Source organism: Megascapheus bottae, chromosome 24 (genome assembly GCF_031878675.1).
Source record: "Megascapheus bottae isolate mThoBot1 chromosome 24, mThoBot2.hap1, whole genome shotgun sequence".
Lineage (NCBI taxonomy): Eukaryota > Metazoa > Chordata > Mammalia > Rodentia > Geomyidae > Megascapheus > Megascapheus bottae.
The window spans coordinates 12,085,213-12,112,361 of NC_143532.1; the positions used below are offsets into that span (position 1 = coordinate 12,085,213).

General features: G+C 50.6%; 1 protein-coding gene and 1 non-coding gene across 2 annotated transcripts; both read left to right on the forward strand.

The window, feature by feature from the left end:
* The first annotated feature begins 236 nt into the window (after positions 1-236).
* Slc12a4 (solute carrier family 12 member 4) lies at positions 237-27,126 on the forward strand. Its single transcript, XM_090357410.1, has 24 exons — positions 237-392; positions 6,368-6,462; positions 7,758-7,889; positions 12,569-12,715; positions 12,807-12,861; positions 13,798-13,928; positions 18,635-18,876; positions 19,210-19,424; positions 19,972-20,136; positions 20,215-20,313; positions 20,573-20,630; positions 20,999-21,173; positions 21,640-21,758; positions 22,597-22,695; positions 22,938-23,057; positions 23,504-23,608; positions 23,850-24,018; positions 24,314-24,509; positions 24,623-24,792; positions 24,881-25,012; positions 25,093-25,200; positions 25,975-26,159; positions 26,286-26,419; positions 26,560-27,126. The coding sequence occupies exons 1-24, from the start codon at positions 278-280 to the stop codon at positions 26,649-26,651; spliced, it is 3,258 nt and encodes a 1,085-aa protein (XP_090213536.1). The 5' UTR covers positions 237-277; the 3' UTR covers positions 26,652-27,126.
* Positions 16,719-16,825, forward strand: LOC150046962 (U6 spliceosomal RNA). Its single transcript, XR_016539585.1, has one exon. It is a non-coding gene; the product is annotated as a U6 spliceosomal RNA (small nuclear RNA).
* Positions 27,127-27,149: the final 23 nt, after the last annotated feature.

Sequence of the window (27,149 nt, forward strand, 5' to 3'; positions counted from 1 at the left end):
ACTCGGAGAGGGCACACAGGAGCAGGCCCTGCCACCGGCCCTCGTTTAAGGGGTCCTCACCACTCCGGCGCCTCTCTGGCTTTTAGGGGTCCTGTGGACGATCGGTCCCTCGCGGGGAGGACCTGGCTGGCGCCCCTCCTGCTCCCCGCCCCCCGAGGGGCGGCCCGGGGGGCGGGCGGAGGAAGTGAGCGCAGCGGGGAGGAATGCGAGCGGGCGGGGCGCTCCGACCCGGGGCTCACAGCCGGCGAGCGGCCCGGACGGCGGGCGGGCTTGCGCGATGCCACACTTCACCGTGGTGCCGGTGGACGGGCCGCAGCGTGGCGACTATGACAACCTCGAGGGGCTCAGCTGGGTGGACTACGGGGAGCGCGCCGAGCGGGAGGACTCGGACGGTGAGGGCGGGCCCGGCGGGGCGCGGGCGGTGGTCTCGGCCTGGCGGGGCGGGCGGGGAGCGGGCATCCCTCCCGGGACCCACTGCCGCACGCGCGGCGGGACCTGGCGCGCACACGTCGGTCACGGCTCAACTTTTTCCCTCGCTCTGCGCCTCCGCTGCTCCCCGCCCCGCGCGCTCACCGCAGTTTTCCCTGGGCCCCGGGGCGCCGGGGTTGGGCCGCTCCGCTCGTCCCAGCTCCTCCCCTGCGGGCTGCGGGCGGGGGCTGCAGACGTGGCCGCCTGGGGAAGCCAGCCAGCGGGCCGCCTGGCTGGGGAGAACGCGGAACCCCCGTCTTCCCTTGCCCTTCCCGCTGGATGCACAACTGGAGCCTGAGATCGCAGCCCCCGCGCCTTCTGCCCACCACCTCCACCCCCTAGTGGCCTTATCTTCTTCTCTTTGGGGACGCTTTTCCATCCTCTTTCCCCCTGCTGTCTGGAGGAGCAGGGAGGAAAGGGGTGCGCCTGGCTGAGGGATCCCCTCTTGGGGTCTGATTGTGGATGTCTAGGTTCAGTGGATATCTGGGGAGCAGTCACACGGGGCCAGGCTTGTCGAGGCATTTTACGTGAATCAACTAGTTTAATCCTTTCTAACCTCTCTCTTGGGAGAGATGCTGTTACTTGCACTCAGGAAGGAATGAGGGGAAGGTGGTTATGTAACTTTCTTCTGGTGGGATTCAAACCCGGATGTGACATTCTGGCGCCTTAATTCTTTAAACACACACGCACACACACACACACACTACTTGTTACTGGCATACATTGGTTGTACAAGGGAGTTTAATCCTGACATTCTGCACTTGTGTACAATGTACATCATCAACCAACCCCCCTCTATCACACTCCTTTATTCCCGTTGTGTATCTTAATTCTTTTTTCTTCTTTCTTTCTGGTACTAGGATTTGGATTTAGAGCCTCTCACTTCTTTGGCAGGCAGTCATCATTTGAACTACATTCTCAGTCCAACTGTTGGCTGATGATTCTAGAGATGGAGTCTCATGGACTCTAATACCCCTGCTGGTTTCCAACCGGATCCTCCAGAAGTCAGCCTCCAGATTAGCTAAGACCCCCTCGTGATCTACAGTAGTGCTTTAGTTTTTCACCTAGTTGTTAGGACCCAGCCTGGCAATGATCCCTTCCTTCTTTTTTTTTTTTTTTTTTTTTTTTTTTTTTTTTTTGCCGGTCCTGGGCTTGGGCTCAGGGCCTGAGCACTGTCCTTGGACTTTCTCAAGGCTAGAGCTCTACCACTTGAGCCTTAGCACCATTTCTGGCTTTTTTCTATGTATATGGTACCGAGGAATCAAACCCGGGTCTTTGTGCATGCTAGGCAAGCACTCTACCACTAGGCCAAACTCCTGGCCCCCTTCCTTCCTTCTTATAGGTGCATGCCTCTCTGGAAGCTTCATTCTCCATTTTCTATCCCAGAAGGCTCCTTGTTCCTGGGGCTGTACACACTGGCACTCAGCTTGGAGTGTGACAATGCTGGGAACATGTGTCTGTCTGTGTGTGTATCAGTATAAGTATATAGCTGAGGGGACCAAAGGATCCAAGCAGGGCATCCTATAGAGATGTTGTTGACAAAGATAGTGATGTGACTGATGACAAATGCCAGTGACATATGGGACTGACAGTAATGGAGACATGCTGGGATGTAGCTCAGTGGCAAAGAGCTTGCCTAACAAGGGTAATGTCCTGGATTTGACCCCCCCAGTACCAAAAGAAAAGAAAAAGAAAAAGGAAGAAAAAAGAAAAGACAGTACTGGAGACATGTAGGCCATGTTAGTGATGCAATCTTGACCTCTGATCTGTGATAGTGAGATGACTGAGCTTGCCCACCCCTATAGGGCTCAGTGGTTGTGGGGTTTATATCATGAGTGCCATGTGTGAATGGGACATAGACAGTGGCATGTCATGGAGGTTTCTCAGGCTTGGCAGCTATATGAGTGCCTCCTCTTCCCCACCCCCATACCCTCATCTGCCTCTAGCCTTGTTCAAGGTGACAGAGCAGAAGCTACATTCCGCCTCCTGTAAGCCTGCAAAGATGTCTATTCTCATCCTCTGGCTTGGGCTGCATCCCTAGCATCAGGCTGGCCCAGTCATCAAGAAGAGCTAAGTCTAGCCTCTGGCCCTGCCTTGGCCCCTGGTAGAGTGACAGGAGGGATTTGGTGCTTGATCCCTCCATGCTAGCTCCTCCCACTACTCCCTACCTTTTCCTCCTCCTCTTACTCCTTTCCAGCCAGACCTTGGCTGTGTCTGCAGGATGGGGGACACCCTGCACCATGGTGAGTGATCTGGGCTCTTCTTGGTGGGGATTGCAAAGGGTCAGAGGACACAAAACTACTCAGCTTCAGGTCTAGCTTTGTAGGTCCATTCCCTCAGCTTTGAGGGACATAAATGGCCCTGCTTGTTCAGCTGGCCTATGGGGCAGGGGATGGCTAGGTTCTAGAAGGGCACTTAAGGCAAATGCCTTCCAGGGATCAAGAGTGTCACCTGGCACCATTCCTACCACGGGTGTATTCACAGCTGCTTGTAAGGACACATCTATGTACCTCACAAGTAGCCCCAGGTCATGCTCAGGTTCTCTGGGGGTCTCGGGTACTGATTGAGCTGCTTGGGCCTAGTAGGCAAGCCTAAACCTGCCCTGGAATTTTTGGAATAGCTGAGGCCACTACAGTACAGGCAGCTTGAAGCTGAGGGCAGTACATAGATGAGACACTGCTTCCACTCTCACATTCCCATAGTCCCAGAAGAGCTTATTAGAAATGTGGCTTTGGGGAGCCTTGTCCAAGGAGTACTTGTTTTTGTCAGAGACTAGACAGTGTCCCTTTTCTAAGGCATCTAGACAGCTGACAGGGGTTGTGAACCTCTTCATAGAAGATGACAAAGCAGCACAGAGAGGATGAGTGGGCTCCTCGGGGAAGGGCAGGAATCTAAGCAAAGCTGCATGCCACTTGAACAAACAGAGACAGACGTGTACACACCCTGGCCATACCCTAGACTTCTCTATGTTGACTGCTGAATTCTGGGCTATACTCTGGAGGGACTAGGGTCTCAAGTAGGAATAGAGAATCTACAGCTTAGTCCTCACCTGGCTTTGATGGACCCTGGGTATGGCTCTCCTTACTGGATAACTTTGACTTTGAACCTGAGCCCTGCTCTCCTTTTTACTAAACGAGATCTACTGGAATGTTGCTGAAAGTACTAGGGCAACTCTTTTTTTTTTTTTTTTGGCCAGTCCTGGGTTAGGGTTCTGGGCCTGAGCACTGTCCTTGGGCTTTCTCAAGGCTAGAGCTCTACCACTTGAGCCACAGCACCAATTCTGGCTTTTTTTCTTTATATGTGTTACTGAGGAATCAAACCCCGGTCTTCGTGCATGCTAAGCAAGCACTCTACCACTAGGCCAAACTCCCAGCCCTAAGGTCAACTCTTAATGCCACTCTGAGCTCCCCTGGAATGATAGATTTAGTGATAAAGAGTTGGCCAAGTTATCCATAGGCATTTTGGGGGCTGCTGAGTGCTGTATTTTTTTGGATACTAGTGCAATTAGTAGTGCAGTAATTGGGAGTGGGAAGTATAGCTATAATGCTTGAATATAAAATAATTTATTTCTTTATTTATAATTTATTTTCATCCTACTTCCACAAAAGGATCAAAAGTAAGTATGTAGCCAAAGCTGAGGGCTCATGCCTATAACTCTAGCTACTCAGGAGGCTGAGTTTCTCTCCTGCCCTCCCTCTTTCCCTCTCAGACCCTCCTATCATTTGAGCCACATCTCCACTTCCAGCTTTTTGGGTAGTTAATTTGAGATAAGAGTTCACAGACTTTCTTGCCTGGGCTAGCTTTAAACCACAATCCTCAGATTTCAGCCTTTTGAGTAGCTAGGATTACAGATGTGAGCCACTAGCTCCCTGGCTTCTCTCTCTTTTGTGGCGGTATAGAGGATTTCCCTGGGTTGGTAATGACACTCCTATTGTTACCTCCATTTTTGGACATCATATTAACTTTTTTCTACCTTCTTTGAACTCTGTGTCTGTGTCTGCTTTCATTTGCTGAGAGAACTCCAGCCAGTGCTGTACTTAACATGCCTGAAAGAGTGTGGGGACATTTGGTATTCCTCTCCCCCCACCCCACCCCCCCAAAAAAAACCAGGGGAGTGTGGTCTAGTGGTAACATGCTCCCCTAGCATGCACAAAGCCCTGGGTTCAATTCTCTGAAACCACATACATAGAAAAAGCCAGAAGTGGTGCTGTGGCTCAAGTGGCAGAATGCTAGCCTTGAGCAAAAAGCATCCAAGGACAGTGCCCAGGCCCTGAGGTCAAGCTCCAGGATTGGCAAAAACAAAACAAAACAAAAAGCAGCGCTGGGCATCTCTTGTCCAATTGGGGGAAAGCCAGGAAAATCCCCTACTGAGGCACACAGGGACAGATTTTGGAAAACAGGTAAGGAATATGGATAGATAGGAAGCCAAGAAACACAGTTGAGCTTTGGAACTTGAGAACTCATGTGGAGGCCCGAGTGGAATTGCACCTACTTTTGTATCCTGTCTGTCTACCTGTCTGCCCAGTGTGCAGCTTCAGAAGCAATGCACATGGAGCCACAAGGGAGGAAGGGACACTTGGCCAGCTACATCAGATGAGCCAAATGGAACCTAGGGATTACTGGGGTGACAGATGTCTCAGCCAGACAGCCATCATTCCAGGAGTCGGTTGTGAGGAGTTGGAACAGGCTTTAAAAAAGTCCCGCGTTGGGTGTGTGGCCTAGTGGTAGAGTGCTTGCCTAGCATGCGTGAAGCCCTGGGTTTGATTTCTTGGTACCACATACACAGAAAAAGACAAATTCGTGTTATGACTCAAGTGGTACAGCACTAGGCTTGAGCCTAGGCCCTGAGTTCTAACCCCAGGACTGGCCAAAAAAAAAAAAAAAGTCCATTGGATCAGTTCTGTTAGGTTTCCCTAGTAGTTAAGGCTCGTTCTCACTAACTTGACAGATGGGCGTTCTGCAGGAAACTTCTTGAATCTGCGGACTAAGGCCAGTCACGATCTTCATATACAGTCTTCTGTATTTTGGCCTCTGTTCAATCCAGCATCCACCCTGCATCCTGGATTTTTTTTTTTTTTCCTATACAAGTCCTGGGCTTGAACTTCAGCACCTGAGCCCTGTTCCTGAGCTTTTTCGCTCACGCTTAGTGCTCTATCAAGCCATGGCTTCACTTCCAGCTTTTTTGGTGGTTAGTTGGAGATAAGAACCTCATGGAGTTTTCTGTCAAGGCTGGTTTTGAACCACAGTCCTCAGATCTCACCTTTCTTGAGTTGCTAGGATTACAGGTATGAGCCACTGGTACCTGGTTCATCCTGGATTTGGTAGAGAACCCTAGAAAGTTCCTTGTACTGGCTTCAGCTCTTTGTAAGATACCAAGTGAACTTCATTCACTTCCCAGGATGCTTTGGACTGTCCTCATACACCCTGCAAGGTACATGGTAGGGTAGCTAGCAGTCCCCCTGCCAACCATGGCAGCCAAAGTCTATCTTCATGGCGCATGTGTTCATGCTATCTGGAGGAGAGCACGTGGGTAGTGCCTGAGGACTTGGAGCACTTGGCGCAGGGCATGCTGGATGCTTTAGGATAGGTCAGAGATGAGGATGGTCCCTGCCCCTTTGACAGGTTCTGATCCTTATGCCTGAGTGCTGGGAGCTTTCATGCAGTTGTCTTCTGCTAACAAGGACCGATGCAGTAGGGTTTCATTGTTGGCTGCTCCCACTTTTAACTCTGGTCTTCAAGGAGGCTGTTAGGGTGTGATAGGAAACTGAGGTCCAGCCTCTTAACACCGTGGCCTCTGAAGTTTTACAGAGAGATGTTTTGGGGGACTGGCCTTCTAAGAGACTTGTGGGCTGGGGGTGGAGGAGGTAGTTCCTAACAGATTCTTTTGGTCTCCCCACAGGACAGAGTAATCACAGGGAAAACAGCCCTTTCCTCTGCCCCTTGGAGACCTCCAGAGGAAGTGACTACTACGACAGGAACTTGGCACTATTTGAGGTAGCTAAGGAACCATTCTGGGCCACAGGTTGGGCAGGCAGGGGTCCACTGGGGGCCTCTGGCTAAGCATGAAGAGTAGATCCTCTGCCCTCCCTGTCTCTAGCTCCATGGGCTGAGGTTCCCTTGACTTTTTCAACTGAAGCTGCTTTCCAGCAGCCATTCACAATGCCAGCCCCACTGCTATCTCTAGGGCTTCTTACTTTCCTCTTTTCTGTTTATTCTTAAGGCTTCCTCCAGTCCATGTTCTGTTCTCTCTCTCCTTTGCTTTCCCAATCGGCTCTTCCACCTGTGTCCCCTTCACTGAGGCCTGGTTCTGCCACCCTGTCTCTATGCAGCTTCAGTGCCGCCTCTCTGGGAAGGTTCCCAAATCAAGGCTTCTCAACTTGAATTTTGTCAAGCTGAGTCGTCAAAGCTAGATTGAGGGCATGGGTTGGACTCCCAAACTCTGACACACACATCTATCTGCTCTATGACTACAGAATGTAGGTTTCTCAATCTCCACATGCCCAGAGGGGCTCCATCTTGACCCTTCACTCCTAACCTACCTTTCTTTATGGAGGGTCAGGAAGGGGCTTCCAGGGAAAAAAGTAAATGTGAGCAAGAAGCAGGTAGAGGCATGGTGCTGAGAAAATAGCAGGGGTGGGGAAAGCCATGACTGAGTGAGGGCTGGGGCTTCTGAGTCCTGAGAGACCTCCTGGCCTGAGAGGGCAGCAGAGTTCTGCACTGAAGTCTTCAACCTATCCCCACCTGAGGACAGGCTGGGAGGGAGGGCGTGGGCAGCCTCCTATCATAGGGTCAAGTGAGTTATTCACAGGCCTAAAGGAAGACCATCCAGGAAGGTCAGCATTTGGGTAGAAAAGTGAGACTTCATTTGTGTCCGTCACACTGAGGTGGCTAAGGGTATTTTCTGTGTGGAATTAAGGCTAGATGCGAAGCCCAGAGGTGGTGGAAGTGGCCAAGCAGAGCCGTCGGAATGAAGAGTGTGGTCTGCCAGCCATGCCTGCCTTCTTTTCCCTGAGGCGGGTGATTTTCACAAATGGGCTGCCACTGATTACAGCCAGGGTGGGGCTGAGAGAAGCTGCCGCTGGGCTGGGGCCTTTGAGTGCCAGGTGGTGAGGTGTGGTGCCCACACCTGCCCAGTTGGCTGGCATGGGCTTCCCCAGGCAAGAGCTGGGATCAGGCCTAGACCTGCCTTAGGCCTTGGCTTGGGGCCAGAGGCCAAACTGCTGGCTAAACACAGGTATTCTGGCGCCGCCTTGGCCCACTGCCATCTTGCCCCGTGGCTCTGTTTACAGGAGGAGTTGGATATTCGCCCAAAGGTGTCGTCTCTTCTGGGCAAGCTTGTCAGCTACACCAACCTCTCCCAGGGTGCCAAGGAGCATGAAGAGGCTGAGAGTGGGGAAGGCGCTCGCCGGAGAGCAGCCAAGGTAAGCCAGTTGAGGTCAGACAAGCAGAACATCCTGAAATCAGTCATTTCCCCACAGGGCGGTGAACTCACCAGGTCTGGTGGGCATGAAGGAAGGCTGGACGCCGAATGCCTGGAGCTCAAAGGCAATTCTAGGGGTGGGTTAAGGAGGAGCTCCTGAGGGGAGCAGGGATTAGGGAGGTCCTCAGAAGTAACTGAGAGGCCAGGAGCGTGGCCTAGTGGTAGAGTGCTTGCCTAGCATGCACAAAGACCCGGGTTCAATTCCTCGGTACCACATACATAGAAAAAAGCTGGAAGTGGTACTGAGGCTCAAGTGGTAGATCTCTAGCCTTCAGAAAGTCCAAGGACAGTGCTCAGGCCCTGAGCTCAAGCCCAGGACTGGCAAAAAAAAAAAGAAAGAAAGAAAAGGAAAAAGCTATGAGGTAGGTACTGTTATCATACTCATTTCTTTTAGCTTATATCAGTTACATAGAGGCTGTTTCATTGCTTTTTTTCCTTTCTTCCTTCCTTCCTTCCTTCCGTCCTTCCTTCCTCCCCTTCCTCCCTACCTCTCTCCTTAGCTTCCTCTCTCCCTCTTTTTTTAGCAGTGGTACTAGGGTTTATATTCTAGGTCTCTCACTCTCTCTCATTTGACTTTTTTTGGCTCATGACTGGCTGGCAATCTACCACTTGAGGCACACTTCCACTTGCCTTATTTGTTTGTTTGCTTGTTTGCTTATTTATTTTTGTCAGTCCTGGGGCTTGAACTCAAGACCAGAGCACTGTTTATGAGCTTATTTTATTCAAGGCTAGCACTCTACCATTTCAGCCACAGCACTACTTTTTCTGTTATTTGTGGTACTGTGGAATCAAACCTAGAGCTTCATGCATGCAAGGCAAGCATTCTATCACTAAACTACATTCCCAGTCCCTTCCCCTTTTCTAGTTAAATAGTGATGATAAAAGTCTGAATTTAGCTTGGCACAGGTGGCTCACGCCTGTAATCCTAGCTACTCAGGAGGCTGAGATCTGAGGATCATGGTTCAAAGCCCACCTGGGCACAAAAGTCTGAATCTCAACCTGGCATTGATGGCTCACACCTGTAACCCTTGCTATTCAGGAGGCTGACATCTGCAGAGTATAGTTTGAAGATGGCCTGGTTAGGAAAGTCCATGAGAGTCTTAGCTCTAACTAACCACCAGAAAACTGGAAGTGGCACTGTGGTTCAAGTGGTAGAGTACTAGCTCTTCAGCTGAAGAGCTCAGGGACAGCACCCAGGCCTAGAGTTCAAGTCCTATGACCAACAAAAAAAAAGTGTGTATCTCGCTGGGGCACTGGTAGCTCATGCCTATAATCTTAACTACTCAGAATGCTGAGATCTGAGGATCACAGTTCAAACCCTGTCCGGGCATGATACTCTTAACTCCAATTAACCACCAGAAAACCGGAAGTGGCATTGTGGCCTTGAGCTGAAGAGCTCAGGGACAGTGCCCCCAGACCTAGAGTTCAAGTCCCAGAACTGACAAAAAAAAAAAAAAAACCTTCACATTTCACATCTCAGCCTCCTGAGTCTTGTGGATGTGAACCACCAACTTTCAGGTCCCTGGTTTCTTTTTCTTTTTTTTGCCAGTCCTGGGCTTGAGCTCAGAGCCTGAGCACTGTCCTTGGACTTTCTCAAGGCTAGAGCTCTACAACCTGAGCCTCAGCACCACTTCCAGCTTTTTTCTATGTATGTGGTACCGAGGAATCAAACCCGGGTCTTCATGCATGCTAGGCAAGCACTCTACCACTAGGCCAAACTCCTGACCCAACTCTCTGGTTTCTTTCTAGGCCTCTGACCCTTCAACCTTGCTCTCTCTTTAGGACAGCTGTTTGTTTGTTGTTTGTTTATGGTATGACAAATCCAGAGTCTCTGCACTCTACTACTCAGATACATCCTCAGCCTCTGCCAGTGCTAAGGCTTGAATTCTGGGCTGGGCTACTATCCCTGAGCTGCTTTTTACTCAACTCTAGTATTCTCCACTTGAGCCATAGTGCCACTTCTGGCTTTTCTAAATAGTTTGTTGGAGATGAATGTGTCACAGATTTTTCTGTCTGAGCTGGCTTCAAACCACAATCCTCAAATCCTAACCTCTGAGTAACTAGGACTGCAGGTGTGAGGCTCCAGCAGTGCCTGGCCCCCAGGATAACTTTTGCATCTTGGTTTACCTCCTCTTCATGATGAGCCTGTTTACCTGAGGGTTGAGGATTTCTTCTGGTTTTGGTTTGGAAGTGAGAAGCCCTGAGGTTTGAGAGGTAACTGTGTTTGGAAGGAGCTGGAGTCCCGTCCTGGCTATAGTCCTACTGGAAGGTCAGCACAAGCCAAAGGAGCTCCTGGTTGAGATAACCCAGCTCACTAGCCCTGCACATGCGTGTAAGACTTGGGCCTTGTAGGGGTGAGGCCAGGAGAGCAGCACCCTTCTAGGAAGCAAACTACTCTCTAGAGAGGGCAGCCGATATCCTGAGGTCACACAGACCCCACCCTTAGTCTCCTACTGGTGGTGAATTTTAGGGCATGTTCTAGACTGAGTATACTAAAGATCCCTGAGTATCTTCTGCTTGTCCCTATCCAGCCTTGCAGGAGGGGTCTCGATTGCTGAATGTGTTGTCCACTATGGGTGTTAGGATCCTTGGCAAAGAGCCTTGTTCCTGTTCCATCATGCTGAGTCTTCAAGCTGATGGCTGCTTATGAGAGGGCTCCCAGGAAAGGTAGCATGGAGCCTGGTGCCAGTAGCTTACACCTGTAACCCTAGCTGCTCCAGAGGCTGCGATCTAGAAGACTGCGATTCAAAGTGAGCCCAGGTAGAAAAGTCTAAGAGACTCCATCTCCAACATAAGCAACAAAAAGCCAGACTGGAGGTGTGGCTTAAGTAGTAGAATGCCAGCAAGTGGATCTGGTGCAAGCAAATGCTGATACTGCCACACAAAAAACAAAAAAGAAAGGTTAGTGTAGGGCTGAGCACCAACCTCAGTGGAAGGCCTTGTTTTTAATTCCCAGAGCCTGGGGGTGGGGGTGGGGGGGGTGGGAAAGAAGCCTGAGTTTGTAAGGGGCCATGGTCCTGAACCTAATAGAGAACTAGTAAGGATGTTGTGTGTGTGGGGGGGGGGTCTAGCCTTGGCTTAGCTCACCTGACCCCTAGCAGGCTAAGAATATACAGAGGTGGCTGCGAATCCCTAGCACAGTGGATTTGGGGTAGAGGGAAGAGGAACCTAGTCTACAGGGAGTCAGGAAGCCTCACCTAGGGTGACTCTGAGGAGGAGTATCAGCAAGGAAGGCATAAATTAAGGGAGAATGGTGGTGCATGCCTGCAATCCCAGTAATTGAGAGGCTGAGGCAGGAGAATCTTCCAACTATGGGCTACATAGTGAGTTCTAGGCTAGCCTCAGCTATATATCAATGCCCTGTCTGAAAATAATACAGAGGAGGAAGAGGAGGAGGAGAAAGAGGAGGAGAAAAGAAGACTTGAAGCAGGAAGGGTGGGTCTCCAAGTGAAGCCTGTCAAACCCTAAGGAGGCAGCTTTTCCCTGGCAGCCACTCCAGCTCTGGCCCAATGACCTTCTGAGGCTGCCAGAGGTTATTTGGGGATGTGGAAAGCATTTCCGGCCCTGCCCTTTCCCACACTGCCCTTTTCTGATAGTGACTCAGCCTAGGATGGGGGTGGGACTGGAGGCTCTTGGTACTGCTACCCAGTGGGTGGTCTCCTCTGGGAAGGGCTAGGGCAGCACTGAAGAAGCGCATCTTTCACCTAGGCAGGACAGTGAGAGGAGGTTCATTCTTTCCCAGGTTCTTCATGCTCCTATTTCAGGCGTGGACCCCCCTATGGCGTTCTCTTCTAGTCCCAGCTTTGTTTTGTGTGTGTGTGTGTGTGTGTGTGTGTGTGTGTGTGTGTGTGTGTGTGTGTGTGTGAGTCCTTGAGCCAAGCCCCACTTCCCATTTTCTAGAAGTTAATTGGAGATAAGAGCCTCAGGTTCAGGGGAGGGAAATGGGGACCAAGACATGTGAAAGGGTATCAATGTGTGGGAATTAATGCACCTTCTATCTGGCAAATATCATGTAACCCTTCTATTAATTACAATAAAAAAATATATGAAAAAAAAAAGAGCCTCAGGTTCTTTTGTGCCGGGGCTGGCTTTGAACCTTGATCCTCAGATCTCAGCCTCCTGAGTAGCTAGGATTACAGGTGTGAGCCACCGTGCCCAGCTTTAAAGGCTTAAAGGCCGAGTAGGCTTTGTTGAGGCCCCCCTGCCCTGGGCTGCACTGGTTCTGCCTCTGTGGGTGTAGCCTCTGCCCGGCCTTCTGCTTTGCCCTTTTTCTGCCTTTACACAGTTGAGAAATCCTGTTAGAGCTGTGTTTAGTCTTTTCCTCACTTACTCATAGCCTTATAATCTCTGTTGCCTCTGGAATTTTCTCAAGACAATGTCCAGGAGTTTGCAAGGTGAGCTCATCATTGGGTTCCTGAGCATCTTTTGGGGCCATGCATGTTGGTGAGAGAACCGTAAATGTGCCAGCTCCCCTCGGGAACGGTTATAAGGCATTCTAGTGCACTGTGGAGTACTGTGACCCTTAGTGACCGCTGTCACGGAAGTACATGAGGTGGATGATATGAATGATAGGATGCGAATGCACTGCTTCTCCAGGCCTCTCCCGTCTCGCCCGCCTAGGCACCCAGCATGGGCACTCTCATGGGGGTGTACCTGCCCTGCCTGCAGAACATCTTCGGAGTCATCCTGTTCCTACGGCTGACCTGGATGGTGGGCACAGCCGGGGTGCTGCAGGCCCTGCTCATAGTGCTCATCTGCTGCTGCTGTGTGAGTAGACCAGGCCTGTACAGGGCCCCTGGGCACCCCAGAAACCCTACCCAGCCCAGTTGCACATCCAAATCTTCTCTCCTTCCTACAGACCCTGCTGACAGCCATCTCCATGAGTGCCATTGCCACCAACGGCGTGGTTCCAGGTGGGTGAGCGCCACCCCAGGTGTGGTGTAGGGATTGCAGCTCAGAACCCACCTTGTCCTACCTGGGACCTCCCTTTCAAGCATTTCTTCAATGGGGTCCCCATCCCTGACTGACTGGCACCAAGCCATCCACTAAGACCTTCCTGCTCGGCAGAATTAGAGATTTTTGTGGGTTTGGTTTGTATAAGAATAATAGACCCAGCTGGGCTCCAGTGGCTCATGCCTGTAATCCTAGCTACTCAGAAGACAGATTGGAAGATTTAGTTTGAAGCCAGTCTGAGCAAGAAAGTCCATGAAACTTTTGTTGTTGTTGTTGTTAATGGTAGGGCTTGAACTCAGGGTCTGGGCGCTATACTTGAGCTCAAGGCTAGCATTCTACCACTTGAGTCACAGCGTCACTTCCAGCCTTTTCTGTTTATATGGTACTGAAGAATCGAACCCAGAGCTGGGCAAGCACTCTACCAGTAGGCCACACTCCCAGCCCTTCTGAGTAATCTGTGAGAGAGAAGAGACTCACAGCCTTTCCTGCCTTGTTGGCTTCGGGCTGTGATGATCAGATCTCAACCTCCTGAGTAGCTAGAATTACAAGTGTGAGCCACCTGCATCCCTTTTAGGGTTGGCTGTTTTTAAACACTTACTGATTCTTACTCGCAGATGTTCTCCTGCAGGTGCAGTTAACAGTGTGGGGTCTCCTTTGTCCTTGGGACCCAGTGCTGTCAGGGTTGTTGGTTTCTGGTAGAATCACAATCCCAGGGCAGGAGTATCAGCTATGAATACTCACCCTGGCCAGCTTGTGCTAGACCACCAGGGTCTAAAAGGCAAATGGGGAAGTCTCTTACCTTGCCCTGTGTGTCAGGGGCAAGTTAGTCCTGGGTAGTCGTGAGCGAGAAATCGAGGAATCGGCCCTGACCTGTGTACACCTTCTCTTTGCTGTAGCCGGGGGCTCCTATTTCATGATCTCCCGCTCGCTGGGGCCAGAATTTGGAGGTGCTGTAGGCCTCTGCTTCTACCTGGGAACAACATTTGCAGCAGCCATGTACATCCTGGGGGCCATCGAGATCTTGCTGGTGAGTCAGGCATCCACTTCATGTGTGCCCAGTCTCTTTGGACTCCACACAGAGGCGCAGGCTGTTTGTGGTTCCTTAGCCTCTGGTAAGGTTTGGGCTATACAGGGGGAGTCCACCAGGAATCTTTATTCAGACTAACCTCCCCTTTACCCGAGCTAATTTGAGCTAGGCAGGGAAAGGGCCTGACTGCTTCCCTTGGTCTGTTGTTACCGCTGCCTGGGCATGATTTCAGCTATAACAGGAGGCCTGCCAGCTGTTGTATTTAACTGAGTGACAAGTCTTAGTGGTGAAAAAAAAGATTGATTCTCGCGCTTGTGTGGGCTCTGGCTAGCTCTGTCACTCCCAGAGCTCTGTGCCAGGGCTCTTAAGATCCAGCTTATGGTGAATAGCCACGGAGGCTGGAGGTCAGGGCCTCCTCAATGAGCTCTGTGGGGGCTGACTCAAACCTGGCTTCTCATTCACTAGAGAAAGACCTCGATCAATGTAAAAAGAGATAATCCTAGCCACTCAGGAGGCTGAGATCTGAGGATCATGGTTCAAAGCCAGCCTGGTCAGAAAAGGCTGTTGAGACTCTTCTCTCCAATAAACTACTCAGAAAAAGCCAGAAGTGGTGCTATGGCTTAAGTGGCAGAGAATAGACTTGAGCACAGAGAGTTTCAAGGACAGTGCTCAGGCCCTGAGTTTAAGCCCCAGGACAGGTGGAAAAAAAAAAAAAACGGTAAAGGAACTTGGGGGAAGCAAGTGAAGAGTGACAAAGGCCCTCCTGGAGATCCAGAGACTAGGGAATACTTAAAGAGATAGTGGTCTAATATAATTTCTTGGTCCCCCGCCTGCAGTGCGGACCTTTGATCTAGAGATTCTAATTTTTATTTTTATTTTTTTTATTTTTGCCAGCGCTCAGCATTGAACTATACATTTTGTTATTGGTGGTGGTGGTGGTTGTAGGACTTGAACTCTGGGCCTGGGCATTGTCCCTGAGCTCTTCAGCTCAAGGCAGCCATAGTGCCACTTCTGATTTTCTGGTGGTTAACTGGAGACAAGATTTCCACGGACTTTAATGCCCAGGCTAGCTTTGAACCTCAATCCTCAAATTTCAGCCTCCTGAGTAGTAGGATTACAGGTATGAGCCACCACTCCTGGCTTCAACTTTGTGTGTGTGTGTGTGTGTGTGTCTGTCTGTGTCTGTCTGTCTGTCTGTCTGTGTCTGTCTGTCTGTCTGTCTGTCTGTCATGGGGCTTAAACTCTGGGCCTGGGCACTGTCCCTGAGCTCAAGGCTATCACCCTGCCCTTGAGCTGCAGCACCACTTCCACAAAGAATTATATTTTGACAAATGTATTATTTAAAATAAAGAGAGACCAAGAGGAAATAAGGAAAGGAGGGAGGGAGGAGAGGAAAGAAGAAAAGGAAGGGGAAAAGAAGAAAGAAAAGAAAAGAAAGAAGAAAGAGAAAGGAAAGAATTCAGACACAGGTGCTGCCAATCTAAATAGCAGTAAGGTCAAAAGAGAACAGTTTGAACAAAATAATAATATTGAATTATAAACCAGTAACTCAGAGAATAAAATAAATATCCAGAGGTACATATAATTTCATGTTTGAATAAACTTGGGAGAAGGGACATATTTTTCTTAACAGAATAATTTCATGTAATATATTGAAATATGAGAAATAGAAAACAAAATTTTAAAACACAGAAGCTTGGGCTGGGAATGTGGCTTAGTGGTAGAGTGCTTACCTAGCATGCCTGAAGCCCTAGGTTCAATTCCTTAGTACCACATACATAGAAAAGGCCAGAAATGGACCTATGACCCAAGTAGTAAAGTGCTAGCCTAGAGCAAAAGAACTCAGGGACAGCACTCAGACCCTGAGTTCAACCCCTAGTTTCAGCATACACAAACACACACACACACACACACACACACACACACACACACACACAAAAAAATACACAGTTCAGGAAGATAAAGAAGGAGGATTGCAAGTTTGAGGCAAGTCTGGGTCACATAGCAAGACTCGAAAGACTAAGCCAGGTGCCAGTGGCTCATGCCTGTAATCTAAGCTACTCAGGAGGCTGTGGAACATAATTTGAAACCAGCCCCAACAAGAAAGTTGATGAGATTCTTAGCACCGGTGAACCCCAAAACCCAGAAGTGTGACTCAAGTGGTAGAGTACTAGCTTTGAGCACCTAGATCCTGACTTCAAGCCTCAGGACTGGCATTAAAAAAATAGGGACTGAAAGCAGTGGCTCATGCCTGTAATCCTAGCTATTCAGGAGGCTGAGATCTGAGGATCACAGTTCAAGCCAGGCCAGACACTAAAGACTATGAGACTCACTAGAAAACCGGAAGTTGCACTTATGGCTCAAGGGGTAGGGCAGTAGCTGGGAGTTGAAGAGCTCAGGACAGCACTCAGTCCCCAGAAGTGGGGCGGTATCCTTGAGCTGAAGAGCTCAGGGACAGAGCCCAGGCCCAGAGTTCAAGCCCCGTGACCAAAAGTAGTGCTGTGGCTCAAGTGGTAGAGCTCTAGCCTTGAGACAGTCCAAGGACAATGCCCAGGCCCTGAGTTCAAGGCCCAGGACTGTCAAAAAAAATATATTGGGGCTTAAAGTACTTGCCTAGTAGGAAGACCACAGCTCAATCTCTAGTACTAAATAAAACAGAAAAGCAAGCTAAGCATAGTATTACATGCCTATAATCCTAGCTACTCAAATGTCAGAAGCAGAAGAATTGAGAGCTCAAGGCAGCTCTTGGCAAAGATAGCAATAAAACTGTCTCAAAAATTAAGTAGCCAGGTGCTCACTTCAGCAGCACATATACTAAAATTGGAATGATACAGAGAAGATTAGCATGGCCGCTGCGCAAGGATGACACACAAATTCGTGAAGCGTTCCATATTTTTAAAAAATCATATTAAGGGCCGGGAGTTTGGCCTAGTGGTTAAAGTGCTTGCCTAGCATTAGCGAAGACCCGGGTTCGATTCCTTGGTACCACATACATACAAAAAAGCTGGAAGTGGTGCTGAGGCTCAAGTGGTAGAGCTCTAGCCTTAAGAAAGTCCAAGGACAGTGCTCAAGCCCAAGACTGGCAAAAAAAAAAATCGTATCACGTGAAGTAAGCCAGACTCAAAGGAACATAGGCTCAATGGTTTCCCTCATTTGCCATAATCAGTTAGAAACCTTGGGCTCTACTAGCAGAGATTTGCAATAGAGCAAAACCTAGATACATAAGGCCATACAGTATGACACTAAATCAAAGGATCTCTAGGATATAGAAACAAAAGCCATATAATGAATGATTGTTGTCCTTAATGTACTATGTTATCTCTCATCTCTTTTTCTGTCCCTTGGTTATCTCATATTGTTACAGTATTTCACTTTGTTATCTGGTATATTGGATATATGTGTATTTGGTTATTTGAAATTGGATAGGAAAGGGGGGAAAACAAGATGAAGGTGGGGGTGGGGGGAGGGAAATGGGGACCAAGACATGAGAAAGGGTATCAATGTATGTGAAGTAATGCACCTTCCATCTGGCGAATGTAATGTAACCCTTCTATTAATTACAATAAAAATATATGGGAAAATAAAGAAATAAAAAAAAATTAAGTAGCCAGAGCTGTGGCACATGCCTATAATCCAAGCTACTCAGGAGGCCAAGATCTAAGGGACATAATTTAAAGCCAGCCCAGGCAGAAAAATCCGTGAAACCCTTATCTCTAACTAGGCAGCAAAAATCTGGAAATGGAGATATTGTTCAAGAGGTAGAACACCACCTTTGAGGGGAAAAAAGCTAAAGGACAGCAGTCAGGCCCTGAGTGCAAGCCCCAATACTAGCATACACACACACACACACACACACACACACGCACACACACACAAAGTGAAATAAAGAAAAGGGGCATAGCTCAAGTAGTAGAGCTATGTGAGCCCTGGGTTCAATCTTTATTTTTATTTATTTATTTTTTGCCAGCCCTGGGGCTTGAACTCAGGGCCTCAGCACTGTCCTTGGACTTTCTCAAAGCTAGTGCTCTACCACTTGAGCCACAGCACACTTTTGGCTTTTTTCTATGTATATGGTACTGAGAAATGGAACGTGGGTCTTCATGCATTCTAAGCAAGAACTCTACCACTAGGCCAAACTCCTGGCCATTATTACTATTTATTTATTTACTTATTTGTTTACTTTTGCCAGTCCTGCTGCTTGAACTCAGGTCTGGGCACTCTCCTTGAGCTTTTTCAAAGCTAGCATTCTACTACTTGAGCCACAGTACCACTTCTGGCTTTTTCTGTGGTACCAAATAATTGAATCCAGGGCCTCGTGCATACAGGTCAAGCACTCTACCACTAGGCCACACTCCCTGTCCTGGGTTCAATCTTAGTCATCACTTTACCCTCTACCCCCCCTCAAAAAAAAAAAAAAAAAGAGAAGAAAAAGTATACAGTTCATCACCACAGTCAACTTTAGAACATTTCCATCTGTAAAAGAAGCCTATTAATAGTCATTCTCCCTTCCGTCATCCTTAAAAGCCACTGATTTTCTGTCTCAGTGGATTTGTTTCTTCTGGTCATTCTATATAAATGCAGTTATATATTGTATATGGTCTTTTGTGAGTGGCTTCCTTTAGGTACACTTCAAAAGAAAACCAAAATGGCAGGCTTCATTTTCCAGATAGGAAGATTGAACCCCTACATGTGTCTTTCTGTTTCAGACCTACATTGCTCCACCCGCTGCCATTTTTCACCCATCGGGTGCCCACGACACATCGAGTGCCACTTTGAACAACATGAGAGTGTATGGGACCATTTTTCTGACTTTTATGACTCTAGTGGTGTTTGTTGGTGTCAAGTATGTGAACAAATTTGCCTCGCTTTTCCTGGCCTGCGTGATCATCTCCATCCTCTCCATTTATGCTGGGGGCATCAAGTCTATTTTCGACCCTCCTGTGTTTCCGTAAGTAACTGACCATTTGTCTGGTCATTCCGTTGACATCTTTTCCAAATAGGCAGTTCTTAAGAATGTTGAGTGGAGGGGCTGGGAGTGTAGCGCAGTGGTAGAGTGCTTGCCTCACATGCGCAAAGCCCTGGGTTTGATTCCTTGGTGCCGGAAGTGGCACTGCAGCTCAAGTGGCAGAGTGCTAGCCTTGAGCAAAATGTGTCCAAGGACAATGCCCAGGCCCTGCGTTCAAGCACCATGGCTGACAAAAAAAAAAAAAAGAGGATGTTGGGTTGGGGGAAGAGGCTGGGGCCCCGAGCTGAGCAGATATTCATGTGTCCATCCCTATAGGGTTTGCATGCTGGGCAATAGGACACTGTCTCGGGACCAATTTGATGTCTGCGCCAAGACAGTCATGGTGGACAATGAGACAGTAGCTACTCGGCTGTGGAGTTTCTTCTGCCATAGCTCCAACCTTACCACTGATTCCTGTGACCCCTACTTCCTACTCAACAATGTGACTGAAATCCCTGGCATCCCTGGTGCGGGTGCCGGTGTACTCCAGGGTAGGTCCTCCTCCCCATTCTCCCATCTTCCAATCCACAGGCTGATTAGAACAGAGCACAGAACTGTCCTTGTGTGGCCAGCTTGGGAATGGGGCAGAGGGAGGCAATTCTGGCTGCCTTCCCAGCGCAGCAGTGTCTCCTCAGCCTGGCTCCTGGAGGCTGCATTTTGGGTGAACAGAGCCTATTTATTTGGCCAGCATCCCAGGCCTGCAGCAGCCCCTAGAAAGTTCTGGCATCCCTTCTTTCCCTGGCCACCAGCCCTTGATACTTCTTGGGGTGGTTCCCACCGAAGCCATAAAGAGCTTCTGTGTGGGAGGCAGGCTCCAGTGGAGTTCTAGCTAATGATGTTCGGTTACTATTGACTGTCAGATTTCTAGCTGCACAGCTTCTGCCCTGTGGTTAGAGCAGCAATTCTGTGGCAGACATGGTCTATTGTGCTGATGCCATCCCCAGAGCTTCCTGGTGTCTGCAGCCTCCTGCTGGGCTGCCCTGAACTTCCCTGGGGATATTGGTAGGGCTGTGGTGGTAATGTGGCTGGTCCTTACAGAAAACCTGTGGAGTGCCTATCTGGAGAAGGGCGAGGTGGTGGAGAAACGTGGGCTGCCCTCCACAGACACGATTGGCCTAAAGGAGAACCTGTCCCTCTATGTGATGGCTGACATCGCCACATCCTTCACTGTGTTGGTTGGCATCTTCTTCCCCTCAGTAACAGGTAAACCCCTGTTCACCATTCACCCAGCTCTGCCTCCAATCCTGGAGTGCCCTGAGGGGGTCTCCTTTGCTTTTGAAGGTATCATGGCAGGCTCGAACCGCTCTGGGGACCTCCGTGACGCCCAGAAGTCCATCCCAGTGGGGACCATTCTGGCCATCATTACCACCTCACTTGTGTGTATCCTTTTCCAGGCCTGGGATGGATGGGGCATGGGGGCAGGGGGACAGCTGGCACCTGCTTGCAGATAAGCCACTTGTCAGCAGGCCCAGACAGCATCCTTGCACATTCTACACATGCTGCAAGGGCATACGCAGGCACACCATGGAACTTGCAGACGTGTGCAGACTGAGGCGGCAATAGCTGGGCCCACTAGGTTCTGGGGGAAACGAGGCAGGCTGCAGTGTGGTAGAGGCTCAGCTTCCTTGACACAGAGCAGATTTCAGCAGTGTGGTTCTCTTTGGCGCTTGCATCGAGGGCGTGGTGCTCCGGGACAAGTGAGTGCGCTGTGCCCCTCCCTGGAGCTGTGGCAAGTTCCTGCTTGCCCTCACCCCAGGCCCCCCCCTATGTGGTCTCACACATCTCCTCAGACCACTGGCTACCACTGGTCGTCTATGTCACCAGTTGGGTCAGGCCTCTTCAGGACTTTTTATCCTGAGAGGATGGTGACATTCAGCTAGAGGTGGGACATTAGATCTTGATGGGGCAAAGTTACAGGATAGGGATTGGCTCCTGGCCTCCTCCACAAAGGGGTCCCCTCCCTGACCCCCATAGGCCTCATTCCTGGTATCCCTCACTCTGGGTAGCCTCATCCAGGGCTTGGGGGCCTCCTTGCCTGGACCTGGTCTGAGCTTGGCCCCTGCAGGTACGGCGATGGCGTCAGCAGGAATTTGGTGGTGGGCACGTTGGCCTGGCCGTCACCCTGGGTCATTGTCGTCGGCTCCTTTTTCTCAACGTGTGGCGCTGGACTGCAGAGCCTCACCGGGGCACCACGCCTGCTGCAGGCCATCGCCAAGGATAATATCATCCCCTTCCTCCGGGTGAGCACCTCTGCACATCCTCACAGCCTGTCCACTCCGGGCTGGCTAGAGGGATGGGGAGCCAGATGCCTCATGGCCTGCCCACTGAGGCCCCAGCAGCGGGCAGCTGTCCATCTGTAAGGAGCTCCTGAGGGCCTCCCTGGTGCTGCTGGTGGATAGAAAAGCTGCTTGGAACCTGAATTCTCATCTGGGTCTCATCTAAATTAGAGAGGCCTAGAGTCTACGGCCATACCACCCTCAGCGCGTCCCATCGCCTCTGATCTCAGAAGCTAAGCAGGGTCGGGCCTGGTTAGTACTTGGATGGGAGAGGCCTAGAGAGGTGGGAGTCAGGGAAGCCTGTAATCCCCAATAGCAGTGGAGATAAGAGAGTCCTGCAGCTCAGCCAGGGGGGCCTAAGGAGGAAGGGCTTGGGCTTGGGACTTGGGCTCCAGGGTGGTAGGAGCAGCTTCTTCCCTGGTGCTTACAGGTATTTGGCCATGGGAAGGCAAACGGTGAGCCGACGTGGGCACTTCTACTGACAGCACTCATCGCAGAGCTGGGCATCCTCATTGCCTCGCTGGACATGGTGGCCCCCATTCTATCCATGTGAGCTGAGGGCAGGACAGCGGCATGGTCGTGGGGAATGCTCCCCGAAGCTTGTCTGGAGTTGAGGGTGGGAGCTGGGAGGATAGGTGGGTTATGTGGGCTGAACTGGTCCAGCCTTCTCTGCATTTAGAAGCCAGCTTGGCACCTGTACAAAGCTGCAGAAACCAAAGGGACTGTGTAAAACTCCCCAGCCCATACCACCCCTGGATAGGGCAAGGACCTGGTCCCTTGAGTCTTCATGAAGCAACCCCAGTCACTTCTGAGGTTGCTTGTTCTTAAAGTTCTAGAAGCTGGGCAAACAAATGTGCCAGTGCTTTGAGAGCAGTGGCTAGCATGTGCTGATTCCCAGGAGTCTCTGGGACAGTTTGTTCTGTTGCTGTTTTCATCTTTTGTCCTTGGACTTTCTCAAGGCTAGAGCTCTACCACTTGAGCCTCAGCACCACTTCTGGCTTTTTTCTATGTATGTGGTACCGAGGAATCAAACCCGGGTCTTCATGCATGCTAGGCAAGCACTCTACCACTAGGCCAAACTCCCGGCCCCTGTTTTCACCTTTTATGGATCATGTGGCTCTTTTTTTTTTTTTCTCTTTTGGTCCAAGACCAGAACTGGAACTCAGTATCTGACTCCTTTATTTGTTGGCTAGAGCTCTACCAACTGGCAAATACTCCCATCTGCATCACACCATGGGAATGGGGGCTGTGCGGTTGGGAAGACCTGATTAAGGCCACAGAGAGCGGGACTACGATGGTGGCTATTTCTGGTCCAGGCTAGCCAGAAATCAGGCTGCCAGAGGTACCAAGAAGGCTGATCTGCACCAACCAGCTCCCTGTGCTTCAGGTTCTTTCTGATGTGTTACCTGTTTGTGAACCTGGCCTGTGCCGTCCAGACGCTCCTGAGGACCCCCAATTGGCGACCCAGATTCAAATACTATCACTGGTGAGTGCCAGATAGACCTCAGAGCCAAGGGGGTTCTGGGGAGGCCAGGAGCCCCATTGTGGATTGAGATTTGAGTTTGGGTAGTGAGTGGGTGCTCTTAATGAAACACTGCAGAGGGAGATTGTAGGGTGGGGGGCTTGACCTGGTTCTCAAACCCAGCTCATGACTTGAAGGATGGGATGCGCTGTGACCTGGGGCCCTGCTGGTTTTGCTGATTCTCCTCTCCTCTGCTTCTGTGTCAGGGCACTGTCGTTCCTAGGCATGAGCCTCTGCCTGGCCCTTATGTTTGTGTCTTCCTGGTACTATGCTCTGGTTGCCATGCTTATTGCAGGCATGATCTATAAGTACATCGAATACCAAGGGTGAGTGAAGGGCTGTAAGCTGTCAGCATCCCATGCGGCGTTCGTGGTGGCTGATTGAGTCAGTGGGGTGGTATGGATGTTGGATTGTGGGAGGAGTTGAATCTATTTGCTGTCTACCCTGGGTGCTGTCTACCCTGAGTAAGAGGAGTGGTGGGGATGTTGGATTATGGGAGGAGCTGGATAGTGTTTGCTATTCACCTTGGCTGCTATGACTGGGGGGCTGAGAGAGCTTAGCTCCCCTCTATCCCATACTTATTTATATAGGCAGAAATCCCTAGATGAGGAGCTCGGGGTATGGCTCAGTGGTAGAACACTTAATTAGCATGCATGAAACTGTTAGTTTAATCCCCAGCACTCCGAGAGAGAGACAGACAGAGACACAGACAGAAAGAGACAGAGAGATATCTCTGGTAGGATCAAGGCTCATCAACATGTGGACTCTATAGGGCTGAGAAGGAGTGGGGTGACGGAATCCGAGGCTTGTCTCTGAGTGCTGCCCGCTATGCACTGTTGCGGCTGGAAGAGGGGCCCCCTCACACCAAGAACTGGCGGTAAGTAAGTTGATGCCTAGAGTGGCAGGGGCCATCTCAAGGTTCTTAGAGTACTAGAAGAGTGGGGTGCCCCACTTCCTCATGTTATCTGGGGTACCCTCCTGCTTATTGCTCCCTTAGATCCATGTTTGCTCATATTGGTATACATTGGGGGGACAGCATTCTGAGAAGGGAAGATGACGAAGCTCCTCGGAAAGATGTGGCCCCGATCTCAGGCTGCATCCTTATCTGGCAACTCTAGGCCTCAGCTCCTGGTGCTGTTGAAGTTAGACGAGGACCTGCATGTGAAGTATCCACGGCTCCTCACCTTCGCTTCCCAGCTTAAGGCCGGCAAGGGCCTGACGATCGTTGGCTCCGTCATCCAGGGCAGCTTCTTGGAGAGCTATGGCGAGGCCCAGGCTGCTGAGCAGGTGCTTGCTGGGCACCAGAGGGAGCTGACCCAGGCCAAGTGGTGTCTGAGCCTCAGACGGGGTGTGGGGGAGGGAACGAATCCTGGCCAGGATGGCCAGCCAGGTGGACAGCACTGCCGCTGCCTTGGAGCTGGAGCGAGCAGCTGTCCAAACTTGAAAATAGGGCTTCAGGGTAAACAAGCTTGCTCCAGGCCCTCACCTACACCCAAGTAGTCATGTGTCCTAGAACCCTGGGAGGGAGTCCAACAGAGAGGAAGCTGATGAGCTCACTTTCTGACACCATTGTGTTCTCTAGACAATCAAGAACATGATGGAGATTGAGAAAGTGAAAGGCTTCTGCCAGGTAGTGGTGGCCAGCAAAGTACGTGAAGGGCTGGCTCATCTCATCCAGTCCTGTGGCCTGGGTGGCATGAGGCATAACTCTGTGGTACTGGGCTGGCCCTATGGCTGGCGACAGAGTGAGGATCCACGTGCCTGGAAGACCTTCATTGGTATGTGAAGGGCAGACTCCTGGGCTGGGCCAAATGGGCCAGGGTAAGGTCAAGTGAGGTGGCAGAGGCCAAAGGGTCACAGGCTGGTAATCAGCAATGTCCCTCTTCCCCAGACACTGTACGCTGCACTACAGCTGCCCACCTGGCCCTGCTGGTGCCCAAGAACATCGCCTTCTACCCCAGCAACCATGAGCGTTACCTGGAGGGCCACATTGACGTGTGGTGGATTGTGCATGACGGAGGCATGCTCATGCTTTTGCCCTTCCTGTTGCGTCAGCATAAGGTGGGTCAATGGACCAGAGTGGGAGTGGCTGGGCTCTCGGGGGCCACAGGTGTGACAGAACCCCCCTCCCCCAACTCCCTGGCCACAGGTTTGGAGGAAGTGCCGAATGCGCATCTTTACAGTGGCTCAGATGGATGACAACAGCATCCAGATGAAGAAGGATCTTGCCATCTTCTTGTACCACCTCCGCCTAGAGGCAGAAGTAGAGGTGGTGGAGATGGTGAGCTGCCTGTTCCCCACCTGGCCCTGAGGATCCTGAACCTGTTGCAGCCCAGTCCTCACAGCTTCCTTTCTCCTCAGCATAACAGTGACATCTCTGCATATACCTATGAGCGCACACTGATGATGGAACAACGCTCTCAGATGCTGCGGCAGATGAGGCTGACCAAGAATGAACGGGAGCGAGAAGTTAGTGGCCATCTCGATTCAAGCTACGGATGGGTGGCAGGGTCAGGCTTTTGGAGATACTGTGAAGTGGGGGGTGGACAATTTATTCAGTTCAGGTGAGGTGTGGTGGCTTACACCTGTAATCACAGCTATTCAGGAGGCAGAGTTGGGAGAATTATTGCTTGAAGCCAGCCCAAGCAAGCAGTAAGAATTCATCTCAGCAAACAAGCTGAGGGTAGTGTCGTATACCTGTGTGACTCACACATGTAATCCTAGCTACTCAGGAGACTGAGGATCGAGGTTCAAAGCCAGCTTGGACAGGAAAGTCTATGAGAATTTTATCTCCAGTTAACCACCAGAAAACTGGAAGTGGCATGGTGGCTGAAAGGGTTAGCAGAAAAACTCAGGGACAGTGCCCAGGCCCTGAGCTCAAGCCCCGTGACCAGCCAAAAAATAAAATAAATATAAAAAAGGGCTGGGGCTAATGGATGGCTCAAGAACATGGCTTTCTACCTCACCTGGAGCATTACCTAGATGACCACATTAGTATGCCCAAAAGTGGCATGCTTCAGTGGTCAGTGGGCACAGGTCAGATGTGTTTGAGCCACTCCCCACTCCATGGCCACTGTCGTAGCACTTGCAAAACAAATATGAACAAAAACAGTACCACACCAAAAACAATAGGACTGAGTTCCAACTGAACTAGAGCCCATTTTCCAGGGAGGCGGAATGGTCCCATGGAGCCAGCCAATTCCCCTTTTCCCAAAGTACCAAGGCTATTCTGATCGTCCTTAGGCTCAACTAGTCAAGGACAGGCATTCCGCTCTGCGACTAGAGAGTCTGTACTCAGATGAGGAGGACGAGTCTGCAGCAGCAACTGACAAGATCCAGATGACATGGACTCGGGACAAGTACATGACCGAACCCTGGGACCCCAGCCATGCCCCTGAAAACTTCCGGGAACTGGTGCACATGAAGCCGTGAGTGCAGCCATGTTGGAAGGTGGAAGTGGGGTGGAATCAGACAAGCTGTGCTCGTGTGATAGGGATGTAGTTGTCCTTGCTAGATGGTTCCTGGTGGCCTCTGAGCCTCTCTGTCACCTGCAGGGATCAATCCAATGTGCGGCGCATGCACACGGCTGTGAAACTGAACGAAGTCATCGTCACGCGCTCCCATGATGCTCGCCTTGTCCTGCTGAACATGCCTGGCCCACCCAAGAACAGTGAGGGTGATGAGAACTGTATCCTTCTGTGGAGAGGCAGGCAGTGAGGAGGTAGGGTACATGTGACGTCACACCAGGAGTTTCTCTTCCTGGGTGGGGGAAGGTCCATGACCCCCCTTCCTAGATCGTGGCTGCCTCCTTAACCTTATGCTCTACAGACATGGAGTTCCTTGAAGTGCTGACCGAAGGCCTTGAACGAGTATTGCTGGTGCGTGGTGGTGGCCGTGAAGTCATCACCATCTACTCTTGAGCCTAGTGTAGTCTTGTGGCCTAGAGTAGAGGTGTCCAGGGCAACAGCCTCCACTCTACCACATACCTAATTGCCAGTTCTGCTTTGCCCAGCCTTGCCTTGGACCAGCTCTGCTAGTTCTCCCAGGAAACTGAGACTGGGCCTGGCAATGGAAATGGATCTGAGGTTCTGTGAACTGTGGGAGGTTTGGGGAATTCTCCCCAGTAGGCCTGTCCTGGCTGAAAAAAGGAAAAAAAAAAAAAAAGACTAGAGAGGCTGATGTGGAGTTGAAAGGCCCAGCGTTATTTATTATATATTTATTGTTTGGATGTTACCATCAGAGAGGAGGGGAAGGGCAGCAGAGGAGTTGGGCCCAGCCTGCCAGCAGGAAGACCTGGCTCAGACTTCTGTGGGCAGGAACCCCACAAAGCCTAGGGGAACAGAGCTGTCCGAGTTGAAGCCTGACTTTTTCAATAAAACATTGTGTATTTCTGGGCTTCCTGCTGCCCGGCTCTATTT